The 19,545-nt window shown below is 53.7% G+C and overlaps 6 protein-coding genes and 1 non-coding gene across 7 annotated transcripts; 2 read left to right on the forward strand and 5 right to left on the reverse strand.

Annotated features, from left to right (window-relative positions):
• Window positions 1-103: 103 nt before the first annotated feature.
• Window positions 104-196, reverse strand: LRP88_07919. The gene has a single exon. It is a non-coding gene; the product is annotated as a tRNA-Lys (tRNA).
• Window positions 197-593: 397 nt separating this feature from the next.
• LRP88_07920 (transcription factor domain-containing protein) lies at window positions 594-3,464 on the reverse strand (the record flags this gene model as incomplete). The annotated part of the gene is made up of 6 exons (XM_083244433.1): window positions 594-1,316; window positions 1,366-1,608; window positions 1,656-2,319; window positions 2,370-2,639; window positions 2,703-3,105; window positions 3,167-3,464. The coding sequence occupies 6 exons, from the start codon at window positions 3,462-3,464 to the stop codon at window positions 594-596; spliced, it is 2,601 nt and encodes an 866-aa protein (XP_083098927.1).
• A 2,499-nt stretch (window positions 3,465-5,963) lies between these two features.
• LRP88_07921 (WD40-repeat-containing domain protein) lies at window positions 5,964-7,103 on the reverse strand (the record flags this gene model as incomplete). The annotated part of the gene is made up of 5 exons (XM_083244434.1): window positions 5,964-6,058; window positions 6,115-6,481; window positions 6,534-6,772; window positions 6,838-6,911; window positions 6,982-7,103. 5 exons carry the CDS (start codon window positions 7,101-7,103, stop codon window positions 5,964-5,966), a joined length of 897 nt encoding a protein of 298 aa, XP_083098928.1.
• Window positions 7,104-8,205: 1,102 nt separating this feature from the next.
• On the reverse strand, window positions 8,206-9,806 carry LRP88_07922 (B-type cyclin CLB2; the record flags this gene model as incomplete). Its single annotated transcript, XM_083244435.1, has 4 exons — window positions 8,206-8,294; window positions 8,346-8,484; window positions 8,544-9,731; window positions 9,798-9,806. The coding sequence occupies 4 exons, from the start codon at window positions 9,804-9,806 to the stop codon at window positions 8,206-8,208; spliced, it is 1,425 nt and encodes a 474-aa protein (XP_083098929.1).
• Window positions 9,807-11,240: 1,434 nt separating this feature from the next.
• LRP88_07923 (mitochondrial 54S ribosomal protein uL2m) lies at window positions 11,241-12,468 on the forward strand (the record flags this gene model as incomplete). The annotated part of the gene is made up of 3 exons (XM_083244436.1): window positions 11,241-12,186; window positions 12,237-12,310; window positions 12,367-12,468. 3 exons carry the CDS (start codon window positions 11,241-11,243, stop codon window positions 12,466-12,468), a joined length of 1,122 nt encoding a protein of 373 aa, XP_083098930.1.
• A 3,139-nt stretch (window positions 12,469-15,607) lies between these two features.
• Window positions 15,608-17,051, forward strand: LRP88_07924 (PAP2 superfamily-domain-containing protein; the record flags this gene model as incomplete). Its single annotated transcript, XM_083244437.1, has 2 exons — window positions 15,608-15,789; window positions 15,848-17,051. The coding sequence occupies 2 exons, from the start codon at window positions 15,608-15,610 to the stop codon at window positions 17,049-17,051; spliced, it is 1,386 nt and encodes a 461-aa protein (XP_083098931.1).
• A 1,002-nt stretch (window positions 17,052-18,053) lies between these two features.
• LRP88_07925 (casein kinase 2 regulatory subunit CKB2) lies at window positions 18,054-19,093 on the reverse strand (the record flags this gene model as incomplete). Its single annotated transcript, XM_083244438.1, has 3 exons — window positions 18,054-18,521; window positions 18,576-18,821; window positions 19,034-19,093. 3 exons carry the CDS (start codon window positions 19,091-19,093, stop codon window positions 18,054-18,056), a joined length of 774 nt encoding a protein of 257 aa, XP_083098932.1.
• Between the last annotated feature and the right edge of the window lie 452 nt (window positions 19,094-19,545).

The raw sequence follows: 19,545 nt of genomic DNA on the forward strand, positions 1-19,545 counted from the left end.
AACTGACACATAAAAACATCAAAAAAAAAAAAAAAAAAAAAAAGATGAAAAAGAGGCAAAAAAGAAAGCCTCGCAGTTTTGCTCGCAATCGAATCATAGGAACAGCCCGATGCGGGGGTCGAACCCGCAACCTTGAGATCGCGTACTCATTTTGAAATATAAGAGTCTCACGCTCTACCGATTGAGCTAACCGGGCGTGGCTCGAGTTGATGCTTCGAGACAAGCCCAGTCGCATTGTGAGGAAGGGCGTGACGATGGCTTCACTCGACAGACGGCGTTAACTGCTCTCCTCACCTCACTCCAGCACATTATCGTCAATTCCCCAAGTACAAGTAGTGATGTCTCATTGTCGTTAGAGCCCGGGTATTTCTCCAGTTGCTTAATGCACTCATCCCGCCCACCTACCCATCCATTCATTGAGAGTCCCAGCCCATATCGTACAAAGATGGTCAACATATTCGCCTTCCTCGTGAAAAAACGCCTGCCCTGTTGTGCCCCTTGTCGGGTTCCATCTCTTTCCTTCTCTTTATTTTCATTACTGGGCTCCATAAAGCCCTGTCGTTGAGTCCCTTATAAGAGTCACTCAGCCCCTTTCAGTTGTTTCTCGTTTCCCATGATCCCAAATCCATGGCATCCATTGGTCCCATGTTCATCAAAGCCCTTAAAACGCCCTCGCCCACTTGCGGTACCCCGGTCTGTCCTTGAATATCCCATCCGTCTGGCATCGTAAACGCTCCGTTCTGATCTAGACCAGCCGGTATCGTGAAGCCAGACGGGTCTGCAAAGAATCCTTGTGTGTTTCCGTCAAGCACACCAGTGTTCATCATTGTCTGGTTCGGTGATATTGGGCTCGTGTTGAAAGAGTTGGGGTTCGATCCGTTCATCTGTCCGGGAGCCAAGTGTCCTCGTTGGTCAGATCCTGTGCTCGAGTTCGGTGTCGGTCGGTTCGATTGTACTCCATCTGGCGATCCTGATGCGTCCTGGCCGTCTCCTCCAAGATCCCCAAAGCCTGACATTGGTCCGCTTCCAGTCCCGTTCTTGTCAAAGGTTGCTCCGGAGCTTGGCGTGAGAATGGGCAACTGTTGATCAGATGAAATCCATGTCTGGCCACTGAAGCTCCCATCGCCAGCTGTCCCCATGTTCTGTGCATCTCCACCAACGTTGGGTTCCACGATGTCGGGGGCTGCTGCTGGATTTCCATCGTCGCCGGCCATCTTCATGAAGTGGCATTCATTGCGGTACGCGAGAATGCCCTGAACGCCTTCGGGGTTGTCGCACCTAGGCACACTGGGGGATCCTGGGTTCTTCGCCGAGGGCTACTAAATGTTAGCAAGTCGTCCTCCATCACACTCGATTTCAACCTACGCTATCGCTATTGCGTGGGAACGCAGTCTTGAGCTTGGGGATCCTCAAAGCAAGGGCCTCCAAATCGACATCGAGCTGTACGAGGAACGATTCGGTCAGGGGGTTCCGTCGTTTCAACGCATTCATGGCTGAAAGGAGGAATCGGAGCGAGTCGGCCGTTTGGCTATCATCAGGTCGGCTCTTGAGGTACTGCACAAACACTCGTGCCGACACGTAGAGGCAGAAGGAGATAAAGGGATTCACCTAATTCGTTAGTCTCCAGAACAAAGCCCATGGTCGTCTAAACTCACTGTTGAGAGGTCCATGTGAGAAATCATTCGCATGATGCTGGCAATTTCGTTTGCCGCTGTAATACATCGAACCTTGCTCTCTGCGCTAACTGACGCAGGAAGCTTATTCTTTTCCGCCTTGAAGATGGCGGCTTGGTGCAGGCAGATGGTCGAAGTGTGGATGCTCATGTTTGTAAAGACAATATTGGGGTTCGATAAACCCGCAGGGAGTTTGAGTTGAGGGGGTAGACAGAGGGATGTGTTGAGAAGGATGTTGTCCATCTGGCGATGGCGCTTCCAGAATGGGCCGTTGAGGTCGTGATCGAGATCGTCAACATCAGGACGATGCAGATGTACCAAGTTTCGTCCGAACAAGCAGGCCATGAGCACGATGCCTCCATAAGGGGACAGTTTACCCGCTCCCATCGGACTGGTGCATTCGCTCAACGACTGTGTCTGCTCGGGCCTGCTCATGTTGAAAGCCTCTTCTGAAGAGGGGAGGTTGGTCATGATGTCGCGCTCGTCGATTGTCATGGGCCAGCCGGTGCCGATACTGGCATATCGATCTTGGCAGAATGCCATCCAAAATGTTCGACGACGTTCTTCTCTCTCAGTCCAATCTTTCGGGGGTGCAAGACATTGCTTGACGTCGAGGCCAGTGCCGTCTAGTCTATGAAGACCGGTCCTATCATTTATTAGCATATCTAGACGATATCAAAAGCAGCCGAAACCTACATCTGAGCGAGACGAATAGCAGAGCCCGTGTTCACCCAGGCTCGGGGAAAGTACATCATCTTCATCTCATATGATGACAGAAGGATATGCGTCTGGCAATGAGCGATGGAGATCATGTGCTCTCCGTAGCCTTTGACGTAATCCGCCTCGACATACTTGCGTGCTCTCCGGTAAAACAGATCTTTCAGATCTGCATACTTGTCTGTGATGGTGCATGCCAGGGTCCACATGGCATACCGCAGACAAACGGGTGGGCGCTGGTTCGGCGCGCTGCACATGCAAGGTCAGTAAGCCTCAACGTGTTGAGGGGGGGCAACGCAACGGTCAACGTACAGGTTCATGGCGGCGAGGTATCGGTACTTGTGGATCATGGGGATAGATGGGTGAACCTTTTCAAAGTAGATCTGGTGAAGCTCGTCAATCGTCTCCTGGGGCGGCAGAGGCTCCTCAAGGCCCAGACCGATCATCTCCCAGGTAAAGGTACCGCCGACATTGTTCATACCGCCCATGTTCATGCTGGCATTAAAGTTGAAGTCCTCGATGGCGCCTGTCTGCGGCGACTCTCCATTGAAGTTCCATCGATCCATATCGCGATCACCCGTCAAGCCCATGGTCGCATTCGGAATGTTGAGGTTAGCGGGCGACGTCGTCTGAGGCGGCGCGGGCATGGGGACGTTGAGGGTCTTTGGCACATTGGTGGGTGGCTCTTGGGTCTTTAGCAGCGTCTCGACTTGCTCTACAGATCGCGGCAGGTCAGCGGGTGAACAGATCGGCATCAGGACGGGAGAAGGGCTCACTCAGTCGCTCCTCGAGGGCCTTGACATAGCCGCGCTTGGGACCGCTCTTTCTCCTCTGCTCATCGTAGGCGCAGGCGTGTCCCAGGCGAGAACAGGTGCTGCAGCTGGGACGGACGCCGTCGCACTTGAGCTTGCGCTTCCGGCATATCATGCATGCCAATCGCTTTGGCTTGGGGACGCTCGAGTTGTCGGGGACGGGCTCTCGGGGAGGCGCGGTGTCGTCTTGGTCAGTGTTGGGGCTCCGGGGACGCTTCTGGCCGGCGCCAGTGCTGGTGCCGTTGTCGGGCGAATCCGTCATGACGATGGGTAGGCTTCCTTCAACAGACGGGACTCGAGGGGCGGCGGATGGTGGAGGGGCTATGAAGGAGAAGCCTTGCAAGGCCCGTGGGGGCGGGTAGCCAGGAGGAGGACTCGACGGGAGACGGGGACGGGAGTCGCAGGGCGTGCACGACGAGGGTCCCGCTCCTTCCGGAGGAGGTCGGGAAAAGCGAAGACGGCGAGAAAAGAGTCGGATGTGGTTCAGGCCCGGCCGGACGGGGAGGGGACAGGTTGAAATGGGGGAAGCCGAGAAAGACCGGCGATGCGGATCACGGAGTATGAATGTTTAAAAGGAATGGGGGGAACAAGACGAAACAATGCGACCAAACTTGAGACTGAAGTCGCATGTGGAGCTGATAACTAAAAGCCGGTTAACCCCAACTGTAGCTAGCGGAGTAGAGTATGATTTCTCAGTGGGGATTCATGGATCCATATGTGATGAGGGGGGAATTTTCAGAGGGTGCGGTGCCGCGATGCGCTGGCTGCCTGGCCTGCTGCTGTCGACTTGGGCTCGAGCAGCCCTACCGGAAGGCTATCACAGCACCTGCAGGGGTCTAGGGGTCCTTTTGACGGGCTACTCTCCTGCGCTCTAAGGGGATGTGTAGGTCGTATGGAGTGGGATGAAGCAATTATTAATCATCCATGGCCAGTGCAGATGAAAAGTACACCGTTTACAGCGGCACCATCCCCCCCTCAACAATGCCTTGAATAAGTCAAGTGCACGATTCTTAGTGCTCAACAATCCGGCATCCGAATTTTCATCATGTCTACCCGCGAATAGATCCAAGTTATCAATCAATCATCCCGAGTACGATCCCATACATACCCTACATTTCCCCAGCATAGCCACACGCGTCGCTTGCTTCCGAAGCTCCCAGCTAGCTAGCGGCGCCCAGGGATGCAACCGGGCGGCCGACTCGCAGCTTCAATTAACCTTTGACCTAGCCAAATGACGCCAATGGCTGCTCGAGACCTTGCGCCGTGACGAGGACCCGGTACAAGAAGGTCACTGCCGAGGCTGTCTGAGACAGAAGACAGCGACGAGTTCTTGCCGTTTCAATCAAGTAATAATCGTCATACTGTTCTGCTTCCTCGCACTGAGGCGCGACATAACAGACGTCGTGTCTAGGTTATGCTTAACGGGTCCTTGGTAGACTCCGACTTGCCGGAAGCCCGGCATCTCGACTACTACAACTCACATCAGGCACTCAGCCTTGTTGACGCGTCCTTGATACCACCTACAATTAATTCCGCCCGTTAAACGAAAACCCCTCATCGATACTTATTTGCTGCTCGACTAGGTAGCCCTTTGTTGTCGTCATGATATGTGCTCGTTGTTGATTATTGTTTGTTAATTTTTACATGGCCGCATGTTCGAGGCCATAACAAACATTGCTCAAATCACAAGGCCTTGCATGTTTTCCCCTCTCTTGTTTATTTTTCTCTCCTATAGAATAAAAAACTTGGAATGAAGAGAAATGCGGTCAACGTTCTCATGTGTTCACCTTCAGCTCGGACATGATCACGATCCTCCCCCCTCATGGATCTCTACCAACCCTGCCAACTCGTTGCTGGAGTGAGAGTGCCCATCTACCAATCACTATTCTTGCACTGCCTCTTCCAAGTCGAGTAAAGCCCATCTTGCCTATTCCAGTAACATGGCCTTGTCCCCCTCAAAGAGGCCACCTTGACAGATGGAAGAACCCCCCTATAGCAGCTTCATAATGAAATGACCCAACACGACTGGAGAAATGGGTTGAGCATGAATTCCGCCTTGTTAATTTCTCGTTGAGAGGCAGAATGCTAATTGTTTGAGGCGGCGCCGTCGTCTAAATATAGGCACATTCCAGAGCACCCAATATCAACCTCACGGCCAATAACTCTCTGGCATTCACTCTAAGCTGTCTCACGCGTACAAGGTAGGAAATATATGAGAGTAAGCTCATCATAACCATTTTAGATAATTCAGACATCAACCAGAGGAGAGCGGCTGATTTCTCGTTTATCTCGCTTTCAAGGTGGCGATGCACATACTGCTCACCCTCCAATGCCGTCGCTCGGTGTCCCTTTACCCCGTCTGACACCAGAAAAGTGCCTGTATTGACCAGTCATGGACGAGATCCAGCTCAGCTCTGTTTCGAGTATTCACCTCAAAAAGACATACACCGTCGGCCTCGCACGACGCCGCCATGTTTGCCCCAGCCGTGACACTCCCGAGATCGACAAGTTCGTGGTCCCTTGGAAATCTTACTCAGATGTATTTGAATCAGCCTCGAGAAGCAAGAGCACAGGCTCCTTATTTCCTGTCAACGTCAACCCCCACAATCCGGAGAATCCCCAGATCACTGTAAGCAAGGCAATATCGCGTCGGTGCCCAAGCCACCACAGGGCAAGCCCCTGCTGTCTTGAACGTGTGGACATGCTCCCCAGTTTCAACGTGAGAGATCTCGAGGCCCGAACCTGGGTCGATCGTGCAACGTTAGCATGAGTCCTCGTCCTCCGCGTTATCAGAGGGTAAATGCTCCTTACCTTCGTCACTTCCTCCCACCACGAAGCTGCCATCAAACGTGAAACCTAAGAGTCGACTGGTTAGATAGATGCGACGCTCGGTGTTAACAGGATAGACCTACTGAGGCTTCGAACTGGCCCAACCATCCTCGTGATAGTCCTCTGACAGATCCAATCCGTCGTATCCCACAGCGCAATGATCGAATCCGAGCCACCGGTGGCAAGATAACGTCCTGTCGGCTGCAACTCAGCTGTCAAACATGACGACGTGTGCCCATTGAGCTGGAATTCCTCAGACTCATCTCCATGGTTGGTATGGAGAATGGGCTCGAAACCTGGATACGAGAGGACTCGGATACGTCCCTCTGCTGTCGTCGCGAATATCTTCTCACCGCTCCAGCAGAAGGCAATCTGGTTGGTTTGCACATGTTGCTGGTGGGAGCTGATGGGCGTAGCTTGAGTAGGAGACAAGACATAGATGGTGTCGGCCTGATAGCATTATTAGTATCCGCTGCAGCTTGCTCAAATGTCTCGCACAGACCTTGTTTCCAACTAGGAGCGTCTGTCCGTCAGGAGCCCAGACGAGCGTGAATGCATCTCCAAGACCCTTTACTTCGTTGAAGCACGCCTTTGTCCGCACATCCCAGAACTTGACCACGCCGTCGCTGCTCACGCTGCACAGCTCTGCATCCTTGGTCGGGTTGAAAGCAACCTTTTCGATAGAGGCTGAGTGGCCTTTGAGCTCTGTTGAGAACTTGACATGAGGCTTCTCAGGGTTCCCTGCATCATTTAGTCTTGATCCTGACCCTGGGTCTGGGCAAAAAGCATCAATTTGGCCAACTCACACACTCTCAGGACCCTTTCTGACGACCCTGTAGCCACCAGTGTTCCGAGCGGATTCCACGCGATACACCGTAGACTACCATCAACGTCAGCAGATACGCAAAGGAAAGGGAGCCTAGCGCAAAGTCATCCATCTGGCAACGCACCTGTTTGCACTCGCGCCTCGCGAGGTGTTCGGGTCGTTGTATGGCTGACTCCGGAGGTTACCAAAGTAACTAGAAAACTTGTCCTTGGACAGACTCTGTCTGGCCCGGAGGACAGGCGCCATCTTGGAGGACCGGGTCAACCACTGGCTTTCTGAGCTAAGCTGGGTTTCGCGTTTAGCCTGTAGATTGCACTGGATTGTTGTCAAATATACGGGAGCAACGTCTATCCGAACGGAATTAATTCATCGGCCCCGCAGACATGTTCGGGTATGATGTCTTAGAAGCTCTGTTGTGTGTAGGATGCCGTAGAACTGTGGTTGGAGTTGGCCCAGAGCTACTGGCTGGCAGTCATTCCGCTTGTGGGTGGTGCCCGTCGCACAGGCCAGTACCCGAAACAGGCCATAATTAGGTGGGGCTTGCACGGCATTGGGAAGCCTTGACGTGTGATGTTTACATGACGCACGTGCGTATTTTGGTGTATCCAACGGCAACCACTTCATTGAACCTCAAGTCTAGACCCAACAACATCCTCACTTTGCCTGAAGCGGCCAGCACGAGTCAAAACATTCTTCGTAATAGAGCAAGGTATCGCTCAAATGTAAACTTCATTCCGACTGTGTCGGCTCTTCCGTCTTTCGGTCATGGTATATGTACAATTTTCATTCACGGGTACTTCCCAAGACAACAAACAGCCAAGATGCAACGAGAGCCATCCAGAGACGTCCCACAGCTGAGCCATTGACAAGACAATCTTCCTCCAACCACCAGGCGCAAAGCGTAGCGCAGCTCAGCTCAGCTCGTCAACGGTCCAGTCGCGGACAGATAGCTTCCATTACTCCAGGGCAGGTGCCGTAAGAAGGCGTAGCCCAACTCCAACCTGCCAAATCATGCCCTGAACTTCCTTCGCCCGTGACTCCGTGCGCCATGTATGAAGCCGAATTCCTTACAACAGCAGTGTTCAATAACCAGACAATCGAAAAATGCAATGCTGCCCATGTAGCAGACAGCGAGAATGTGAATCCAGAGGCAGTAGGAGCTCTTCAGCGCCCCTCATCGCCCTATTGGTAGGTGTCGAGGTATCGTGATGGCCCGTGACCAAGCGGGCGTTGGGTGTGTATTAACGTCATAAGCCGCCCATGAGACATAATCCAGACAGAGGTGTGTATCCTAACTTCCAGGTTGCCCGAGGGGGAGGGGGCGATCGAGGTTGCCAAGTGTGGATGTTCATGATATTTGATCAAGAGTCAGCTCAATGTCGTCGATACCGAAGAGAACAGCGTTCTTCTTGGCCCATTGGCGAGAGAGGATGGACGCTGTAAGACCATGTCAGTAAGCTTCATGGGGAGGGATATATGAAGACATACACTTCAAGAACTTCTTGCTAGCATACTTTTTAAAGAATGCTTCGTGGACGACGGGACGGGCAAGGTAGTCAACCATGAGGTTGACAACAGGCTCAATCTCGTCCTCCGTGTAGCCAGCGTAGTATGAAAGGGTCTCGTCCTGGAAAGGAGTTAATCTCAATTGCATGCATCAGGGTGGGTCAATGTTTGTTTACGTACCCATTCACCACGGTCAAGGAGCAGTCGCGCCAGGTACATAGCACCAGCGGCAACGTGGCTTGGTCGGTAACGCATGAATCGGTGGTCCAGAAGGCTGATCTCCATGAGGTACTTGCCGATGGTGCGAGATTGGATGTCATAGTTGTCCGCCTTCGAGACTCGTCGCAGGAAGTTCATTGGGTTGGGGTAGCTGAGGTCATAGTTGAGGGTGCTCAGAACAAATCGCTCGGCGCTCAGAATCTCAGCCTCGCTAAAACCATCGTCCGCGATGCGCTTAAAGTTCTCGACGTGGGGGGAAAGAACCTCCTCGTACTTGGAGGCGATGAACATGGCCGTGATTCCGACAAGCTGAAGACGGTCAAGCTGGACAACCTTGGCGGACAGGAAGCGGTCGATGATGTTGACAGCCAGGAAGAGAGTTTCGGGGAGAAGGTGGAAGCGGGTGTGGACTTCGACGAGCCAGTCGACCAAGATGCCACGCGTCTTCCATTCGAGGTCGTCTTGGTGGTCCATGTAGTCGGGGTTGGGGATGGACTTGACCTCGAGGTCTCTCAGGTACTCGAAAATTTCGTTGGCGTACTCGGCAACCATCAGAGGGTCCTCAAGATCCTCACTGTCCAAGTCCTTGACACCAGGTGGGTACACCGGCCCATCCTTGACCTCGGGCTCAGCCTGAGCAACAGGCTCGGCCTTAACGACCTCAGGCTCTTGGGGAGTCTCTGATCTCTCACGCTCGGGAACTGAAGGCTGCTTGTTCTCGTCGACGGGAGCCTTGGGCTTTGTGGCGGGGGCCTTGGGCTTCGCAACAGCCTTGATAGTACCATGACCAGATCGCTCCGTCTTGCCGTTGGTAGGCTTGGAGTTAAGAGCAGTTCGAGTGGGTCGCGAGGTCTTCTTCTCGATACCGGTAGGCTGAGCAGCCTTGGAGACCAACCCCGCCTTGGCCTTCTTTCCAGCAACACCATCTGCCTTTCCAACATTGCTGACATCGCCTAATGCGGCGCGTTTCCGTGTGTTGGTGGTGCCAGCACCGTTAATTGTGGACTTTTTCGTTTGGAGAGTGCCCTTGGAGGCATTGGCTAGCTCATCGACTTTGAGAGCGGCGGCCTGCGCCCGTGTAAGACGCGTCGTACCACTGTTCTCGTCGTTCTCGGTGCCGGCGAGGCGCGTACGAGCAACACGACTCTGCTGAGGAAGTTGGGTTAGAACCATTGAAGACAGACCAGACCCTTCTGGTCGCGTTCCACCACATACCGGAGGCATCTTGAAGGTCTAGCTGTTGTTGACTGATGAAATAATAGCAGAAGTGGGTGCTGTGAAAAGCTGTCAGTTTGACGCGTCGACAAGAGAATGTGAAGAAAAAGATGGCTGAATTGTCGACAGTAAATATGGAAACAGGCGTCCAGTTACTGAGACAGTCGAGTCAGAAGAGGAATTCGGCCACTGACCTTCCTCTATGAATGGCCGATGCAGCACCGTGAAAGGAATGGTGTGCCCGGTGTGATGGCAGATATGGGTGTAGGGCTGATGCAAGCTGTGAGATGTGTGAGTCGAGCCGCGACGCAAGGCTTGTATGGTCAAGCAAAGATGATGCAAGGAGGGTGCAAAAACAAACGGGCGAGGGGAGATGTTTATGTTGAAAAAGACAAAGGAAGGTTGGATGTGAAGGATGATGTTGTTTTGGAGCGGACGGGAGCGGAGCAGCCAGGGAAGTGGGCCACCTTCGCGCGGGCAGGCGCGATGCGTGGGTAGGTACGTACCTGCTAGTCGCGTTGCGTTGCCGGTTGCTGGTTGCTCCAAGGCCAAGGACCCACACCTTGCACTGGATGCAGAGGGATAGGTCAAGGCTTTTCGAGGACGAGACGAGACGTAGGTCGATAGACGCGCGAGGAATTTGCTTGCTGGTGCCCAATATGCAGATGGGAAAGGGCGATGAGGACTGGTTTGATTGATGGGCGGAGGCCGTGAATGTTAACTGCGTGGCAGACTGGGAGAAAGAAGAAGGAACAACAGGCCAGGGTGATGCGAAACGAAAAGAGTTGTAGAGACGGATGGATATGGACAGATACAAACCACAAGCGACGGACAGGAAGCGGCCTTGATTTTATTAGGCGGGCTGGAGGCTGGTTGAGCAAGAAAGAATAGCGCGACTGCCCCGGGCGCGGCGCGGAGCACCAGAAAACGGACGTGCCTGCTGGGGCTAGCGACAGTCTCTGTGGTAACCGCCGGGCAACTCTTCTGTCATTGGCAGGAGCCTCCTCGCGGTGCGCACGGGCCATGGTGGCTAGTCGCGAGGTCGACGCCACAGACACGTCTAGCGAGTAGTGGCGGTGCACGTCGGCCGGAGACAGACGACAGCCCTCGGATCAAAGTTGTTGGTGATCCGAAGAAATTTCCATGTCTGGACCTTGCTGGTTGGACGACAGACAACAGCACCTGGTGAGCCTGACGTCTGCCCGTGTGCCCCAATCTCGTCTCGACATTGCTCTGAAGGACGTTGGCCGTTCGGGAGAGTCTTTTCGTTAGCCAATGCCTCCGGGCTGCTCTTTGAACGAGCTCCATCACCCAATTCAAGGTAGCTAGTTCCCTTTCTCCGCCGAGCAAAACTCAAAGCCACCCCTCACAAACCACTCAACTCGGCGCCAATGGGGTCATATTATTTGGATTTTCTAATAACCTGTTAGACCGAGACTGAAGATGCTTCAATCCGGCCTTTCCCTCGCCGCTGCGAGGCAGAGCGCTCTGCGCCTGGCCCTCAATCGGTCCCTACCTCGATCTTATGCGACTATCAAGCGCTCAAACGAGACCACCGCGGCCGCCACTACCGATGCTGCGGAGCGACCTACCGGCCAGTCTGCTATTCTACGGACCTATAAACCCCGAACACCTGGTGTGCGACATTTGAAGCGGCCAATCAACGACCATCTCTGGAAGGGACGTCCTTTTCTGCCATTGACTTTCCCCAAGAAGGGCCAGTCCAAGGGTGGACGAAATGTGTCTGGAAGAATCACCGTACGACATCGTGGTGGCGGTGCTAAGAGGAGAATAAGAACGGTCGACTTCATCCGGAACCGGCCAGGACCTCATTTGGTGGAGCGCATCGAGTATGACCCTGGACGAAGTGCGCACATTGCTCTTGTGACTGAGCAGGCCACTAAGCGCCACACTTATATCCTCGCCGCCGAAGGTCTGAGATCTGGAGACATTGTTCACAGCTACCGCGCCGGTATCCCTCAGGACCTCCTCGACAGCATGGGCGGTATCATCGATCCTGGTATTCTCGCAGCCAAGACAGCCTTCCGTGGCAACTGTCTCCCTATGCACATGATTCCAGTTGGTACCACCGTCTTCGCCGTTGGCTCAGCCGCCAAGCGGGGTGCTGTCTTCTGCCGCAGTGCTGGAACATCAGCCGTCGTCGTCAACAAGAACGAAGAGACAAAGGATGATGGAACCAGGGTCATGACTGGCAAGTACGTCGAGGTCCGGCTCCAGAGTGGCGAAGTGCGCCGGGTCAGCAAGGATGCCTGTGCGACCATTGGTGTTGCCAGCAACATCCACCACCATTACCGACAGCTGGGTAAGGCTGGACGAAGCCGATGGCTGAACATCCGCCCCACGGTTCGTGGTGTTGCCATGAACAAAGGTAAGGAACATGCATCACCGATTGTGGCATAGAGGCTAACGTATGTGTAGTCGACCATCCTCACGGAGGTGGTCGAGGTAAGTCCAAGGGTAACCGTCATCCCGTCAGCCCTTGGGGTGTACCGGTAAGATCACCATCTGATAGCGAGACGTTTCATGCGTTACTGACACGGCCCTATAGACCAAGAGTGGTTACAAGACCAGACGCAAGCACAACATCAACAAGTGGGTTGTGGTACCTCGACCTCGAAACCACGGCAAGCGACGCGACAAGGCCAACTAAGTATAAGCACCAGAGAGGCGCAGAGCGGCGAGGAGAGCAAGAGAGAGCAGAGCACACGCAGAGTTGTGGATGAGATGAGCGCCGGTGCTTTGTATATTATGACGCTGCATTGTACCATATGTGACATTATAGACGAAGGCGCAATGTGCGTTTGATGAATGAGCATGCCAGACCTCTCCATTTGATGCTATCGACGGTACGGCGATGAGATACTGGCTCCGAGGCACGCAAGTCATAACATAGCTTGTGGCCATACACCTGGGGTGAGTTAAGCTGTCCTGGGGATACTATCACACTGGGTGAGAGGATGGTGTTTCCGAGGCGAGCACTGCTCTGTGGTTCAGATCGAGGTGTTTCTAGTTGAGTGAGGTTCTTAAGGCCCTGGTGAGGGATTCATGGTCTCCCGAAGGACACCTCTTACTCTTCCAATCGCAAAGGCAAGAGCTACCGAGATTTGAAGATATACGCATGTTGAGTCTAGAACGAAGACCATGTTTAGGGCATATGATTTGACTGATGTCAGTGTTCACCAACGGGGACATTCGTGCTCTCAAGGCAGGATGGGTCGTCTCCGCCTTGTTGCACACTTGCATTTATCAAGATGAGAATTGCGACTGGAACACAAATTTAGAACCGACTTGATTCAAGATGTTGAGGCTGAGCTCCTCGCAAAGCCTCCTAGAGAAGGTCCTGGAGTGCCACAGTATGTGCATAGGCTGAGCAGTCCGCAAGGCTAGGCTGTGTGATGTCTAGTGTGATGTCTAGTGTGAACATCGAGGTTAAAGATTAGACGAAGAATGGAAAATAAATTATGAGGAGGAGAGCCTAGCAAGAGATATGATAGCAACCTTGGCTGTGCCTCGAAAGATATCCATTAAAGTCATCCCAATTAGGCTGAAGACGGCAGATCAACCGAGTCCAAAAGTCGTATTTGCGACATTGTCGGCAGATATTCGAACAGCAAAACCGAATTCATGCCGACCCCTGACACGACAAAGACCTTTTCACCGTGGTTACAGCGTTTCAGCAGTCAAGGACCACCGTCGGTGAGCAATCAGGACAAGGAGTTTGGGCTAGTCAGGGGTGTGGGCTTGTTGGTCTGAAACAACACTCGAGGGTTTCTGAACGCCAAACCATCATGCACCAATGCATCAGATAGTACCGAGAAGTTGCACATGTGCCGTTTTATCCTTACGAAAGGACGAATAGTTGGCTAAGGAGAGCTTCATGATTCGAGCAGATGCCGCCTTTGCCGTCGAGGTCCTCGTTAAGTATCCGAATCGCTCCACACATAAAAAAAAAAAACATCAGCATAGCGGACCTGGCTGTATCCGTACTCCGTATTGGCAATTAAAAATCGGCACACGAGGTAGCGAATGACAGAAGATACTGGCGGGGTAGGGGCGAGCATGCGCCGAAAAGCCCTTTGAGATGGATGTTTGCACAGCCTCGCTAGGCCACGTAACGCTTACCTCTCCACAGCCCATTAACAACCCCTGACAACCTGAACAGAGACACAGATAGTCGGCTGATGGGAGCGAAAAAGGCTGACAGAGGATATCGTGGCGTAGACGAGGCAGAGCCTTCTCAAGCTGAGTAGTCGCGAGGTCATCATAAACATTTATGATTTGCCGCCTCGTAGAGGATAGCCGCTGGCGCAAGATGGATGGATGGATGTCTGAATTGGGTGTCGCTGACGTAGCCTAGGCGGGCAGCAAAATTAAGGTTATTAGTCATTTCCGGCACATCACTGGATGAAGCACCTCGGCCTCGGAAGCCCTGGGAACTGAGAGATGAGCGCAGATCTTGGGCATCTTGGCATTAGAGTGAGAGAGACGGAGATGACGGATCGGCACGGCAGAGACGAGTAACGTCAGTCAGCATTGAGTAGTTTTCCATGGTTCTGTGGTAGATTGTTGCTCTTCCTGGGATAATGGGGCGCTGGTGACGGGGGTGAGCTACAAGCGCCTGCAGTGCACCTCGGGCGGGGGAGTGTGATGGGCTAGGACACGTGCGGTAAAATATCATCGCTGGCATTGCCAATCCATTCCTCGATGGTCTCAATGTTGGGCGAGAGTGAGGCCGACGAGCATCGCGATTTCTCCTGTCATCGCAAAACTACACAACCTCATGGATGAGGTGAGCTGGACTAGTGCTAGTGATTGCTGGCGCGTGTTGAGGCGTCGTTCAGGTGCCAAAACGGGCTCTGCCTCAGTAAAAAAATAGCACTGACAGCACTAGGAGAGTTGTACCGGGCCTACCTGACCTAGCCCGGCAGGGGCTGCACCACGCGATCAATTCCCCAATAAAGGCTGAGTTGCGCCACTCACAGCGCTTGGTTGGTGCTCCACACCACAGCGTCATAGCCTCCCCCCCGGGAGGAGCGGTACTTGCGAGGGCCTGACCTCATGCGAGACCCTTTGACGACACAAGCGCGCGCATGTTCAAACAAAAGAGGGACAAGTCGAGGAGAAAAGGGGTGTTTAAATAGAGAAAAAGAGGACAATATCCAATGATATGAAACATAAGTTTACACAAGGCAAAAATGTAGTCCCTCGTACAAAAAAGCCAAGCATAAGATCCTGCCTCCCTTTTTCTTGGCATCCTTAGTCCGAGCCTGAGCCATGTACCTTTTCTCTCTGTCTGACAGACCCCCCGGTTCCAAGTCCACGTAACCGCCCAATTGCAGCCCCATCTTTAACTTCCCCAAGTTTCCAATCCCTCCACCGACTGGCTCCCGCTGGAGCGACCGCGAAAACGAAGACCTGAAAAGAGAGACCGATCCCCGACCCGCGAGGCGACAGCACGCGCGCGACACTCTGAGTTTGGTAGATCGGCCGCCGAGAGCCCCGTACTCCGTTTCCCGTCCCCGTCCCCGATACCATCTCTACCCCTGGCAGCCAGCTCCCAAACGCCCTACTATCGCACACCCCCCGGACCAGTCCAGACCAGACGCACCGTTGGAGACGTTAATTGCCCTGAGGGCCGATAGAAACGGGGAGTGCGTGTGACGAGGCCAAGACGGTGTGAAGCGAAAGAAGCAACAACGAGAAGTCCAAGCTTTCAAATAACCTTAACACGCCCCCCCTCCTCCGATCCGATCTCCTTCTTCTTCTCAACCATGCACTCGTACGTCAAGATGGCAGACACGGGTATAGGGAACATCTCGCAGAGCTTCAGAGGCCGTCGCCTCCCGTTAAGGCTCATCTTTTCATATCTCTTCGACTGGATCGTCTGCTTGGTCTTTGCTGGAATCGGTGGTGTCTTCGATCGTCTATCACCCGCCAAACGACCATTTTCTCTTGTTGACCCTAGTATCTCGTGAGTACTCGAGTTATACTGTCAACATCCCGCATCCCAAGCTAACATGGTACAATAGCTACCCATTCGAGGAACATGAACTCGTCCCCGCCTACCTCCTCTTCACCCTCGCCATCGGCGTCCCCATCGTCATCGTCGCCGTCGTCTCCTTGATCTTCGTCCCCGGTCCGACCGTCCCCAAGGGCACGCCCGCCGCCCTCATCTGGCAGCGCAAGCTCTGGGAGCTTCATGTTGGTCTGTTGGGTCTCGTCCTCTCCCTCACTCTGTCATGGTTCTTCACCAGCACCATGAAGAACCTCTTTGGAAAGCCCCGCCCCGACATGCTTGCCCGCTGCGAGCCAGACTGGGACAACCTTAAGAATCACATTGTCGGTGGCTTCAGTTGGGGCAGCATGACTGGCCAGCTCGTCGATGCCGGTATTTGCCAACAGAAGGACGAATACAAGCTCAACGACGGCTTCCGTTCATATCCCAGCGGCCACGCCTCCACAGCCGCGGGTGGTCTCATCTACGCTTCGCTCTTCCTCGCCAGCAAGTTCTCCGTCACCGTCCCCTTCGTCATGCCGTCGGCTGCTTCAGCCGCTGGAGCTTCTGGGGCTGCTTCACACGCCGCCTTCCCCTCGCGCCTTGTTCGCCCCGAAATCGACCCCTTCGAGCCGACTCGCGCCCGCGGTTTCGACGACGGATCTACCTCCACCTCACCTACCAAGGGCTCCCCCTTTGCTGACAGTGCCGGTCAGCACAACGCCAAGGTTCAATCCCTGCGCCGCCAAGCCGCTGCTCCCCCGGTCTACCTCCTCGTCTTAGGGCTCGTGCCCTTTGCCGTTTCCATCTTCATCGCTGGTTCGCGTTGGCACGATCGCCGTCACCACGGCTTCGATATCCTCTTCGGTTATCTTATGGGACTGATCGCCTCCATCTTTGCTTTCCGCTACTACCATCTCCCCATCCGAGCTGGTGCAGGTTGGGCCTGGGGTCCCCGTAGCGACGAGCGCGCCTTCTGGGCTGGCGTTGGTCGTCTGGGCTATGCTGGAACTGACGAGGAGCTGGCTATGCCATCCCGACGGCCGACTCAGGGTGTCTCAGCTGATACTTCATATCCCATGACGTCTGCTCTCGCACAGCGCAATGTGCGCCCTCGCGATGAATCGGCAGACGAGCCTCGACCCAGCCAGAACTTCCAGGACGTTGAGCTCCAGCAAATGGATGACAGGGGCCGGCCAGATAACAGGTTCCCTGAGCCTCTCGACAACCGCGTGTAAAGGGGCATATGTCTAGAGCATGCGAATTTTTTTCCTTTATTGCATGGAGGTTTATACCATGAGCGTCGTGCGCATGTGTGATTCATTCCAAGGTATATCTACGTACGGTTGACTTTTCCCTCCCTAGGATAAAGGGGCAAAAAGTGGAAATCTTTATTAGATTCAGGGGCAAACAAACTCTTGTGTGTATGTGTGTATTGGGTGTGTGGTACGGAAAGCGATAAGCTTTGGGTAGTTTAGAATCTTTTGCTTTTTTGGTACGACAGGCATGATACGAACAATGAAATGACCGATTAATCAATTCGAGGCTTGTGTTGATGTACATTGTGTTTACTTGTGTTGTAACCCCTGAACAACGATTATGCCTGTACCCCTATCCCCTGAAAGAGTTGAGTTGAAATGGTCTCACTATGGAAACAAGTTATTCTTGTTTTTCAGTCACGTCTCCGTCGTTCAAAAGGTCAAAGAACACACTAATAAAGACATAGCAGCATTAAACCTCAATGCTATGAAACATGTTATAAAACAGGCTGAAGAAATCAACATCGCTTCTTATTTAACAGCTATAATTCAAAAACCTATGTCGTACTCTGGTTTATACCAGCCAGCCCAGCCCAGCCCCCCATGTCTTGCCGCTAAACGCCGATCCAGAACCAACCAACAGCATAACAAGACGGAACCGAAGAGTCTTGAGTAGGGAGATCTGTCCACGCGGATGTCGGGGGGAGGAAAGTGGACGAGGCTCTCTTAGGTCAGCCTGGCTCGTCTTGCGCCGCGGCCCACTACCGCCAGCAGACGCTTGAGACAAGCCCTCGCTGCGAGACGTGCTATATTCCGGCTTGCCATGCGTTGCCTTCTCCTCCTGGCCCTCAGTAAGCACCATCGTTCCTAGAGGCGCCTCACGAGGGTCATGCGAGCATCCATGGCCTCAGAGTCGTCCGAGTACTACTTCTCGTCTTCCTGCTAAGTGCGTCTGAGGTACCCCGCGGTGCGCGGTCGCTCCTATAGGCCTTCCACAACAGCCATCCGGCCATCTATGCCTTCAAACTCGACATCCTCATCCTCATCTTCTTCTTCCTCTTCCATCTCATCACGGAACCCCGTGTCGATCTCGAGCTTGCGGAGGCGGCGGCGCATGTCGTCGCGCTTGACGCTCTGCCAGCGGATCAGGGCGGCCGAGGCGTGGACCTTGAAGCCGTAGACGCGGGGGACGTAGCGGACGACGCTCTTGGTGGGGATGAGGGCCGGGTAGACCTGGAAGAGGATGTTGTGGAACGAGGTGCCGAAGTAGGCGCCGTCGATAGCAGCGTGCCGCGACGACTTGGGGTTGTAGATATCCTCGCAACGCGCGCAGTAGAGCTTGACTGGTTTGAGGTTGGACACGTCCGAGAGACCCATGGGGAGTAGAGGATGCGAGTGGCACATGACGCGAGGACATTTTCCAAACTCGGCCTTCTTATACTTGTCGAGCTGTTTTAAACGTCAGCAGTCGGTCTTATAGAAAGGTCGTTGGGTATGTAGTACCATTTTTGTCAAGCCTCTTGTGGTGACAATGTACCGGGCATGCACGAGGCCGTAGAGGTGCCTCGCCGACTTCTCGATGGCCTCGCGCATCTCATCGTCGCACTCGAGATCAAAGACATCGGTGACAAGATCCAAGGCATACTGGTAATACTGGACTTCCGTGTTAAGGCCCGTCAAGTTGAACCTGTCGGTGAGGTAGTCTTCGTCGATTTCGCAAAAGTACTCGTTGCCCCTCGAAGAGATGAACTGCGCACAAACAACATCCTGGTTAGCCCGTGGACCAAAGAAAAAAGAAGCCGTGCGTCGTGTATTTTCCCCCGACCCCGCCATCCTCGACGACATTTCTTCCATCAAACAAATCCTTTGTCGCCGAGGATCACGGCTAGTGGCGTCGAGAAAGCGCGTGAGACCGCACAATCGGTAACGACGGCCATTGACTATCCCATCCCATCACTCACCCAGTCTCGCCAATAGCTCGTGTAGTCGCTATCGGACTCGCTAACGTAGTCATCCATCATGTTGGGCTCGAGAGAGGAAGAGCAGAAGAGAGAGGAGGTTGATCAAAGGAGGCTCAAAAACGAGCGACCATCGCTCGGCGGCGAGCGAAACAACAGAACAGGCTGGGACGTCGGAGGCGTGGGCAAGATTCGGCGGGCAGAGGGCGCAAGGCGATGTATGCGGCGACGACAAAAACAAGGGCAAACGAGAGGCGTCGTAGGCAAGTCAAAGCAAGATCAAGAGGCGTTATCTATTCCCTGCTGGTTTTGGCTTTGGCTGGGGCTGGGTCACCGTCGTCGCTCGTGGTCTGGGTCTGGGCTTGGTGGGGTCGCTCTGCTTCACCACCGAGACTTAACCTTGACGGAAAGGTGAGGTAACGTGACTGGGAGGGGTACGTACCTCAACACCATAGAATTATCACCACTTACAAGCACGACACCAAAGAAGGTCTTTCGCCAATACCTAAGCAGAA

This window comes from Fusarium phalaenopsidis (assembly GCF_050370095.1).
Source record: "Fusarium phalaenopsidis strain FUZ10S chromosome Unknown contig_32302, whole genome shotgun sequence".
In the NCBI taxonomy this organism is placed as follows: Eukaryota; Fungi; Ascomycota; class Sordariomycetes; order Hypocreales; family Nectriaceae; genus Fusarium; species Fusarium phalaenopsidis.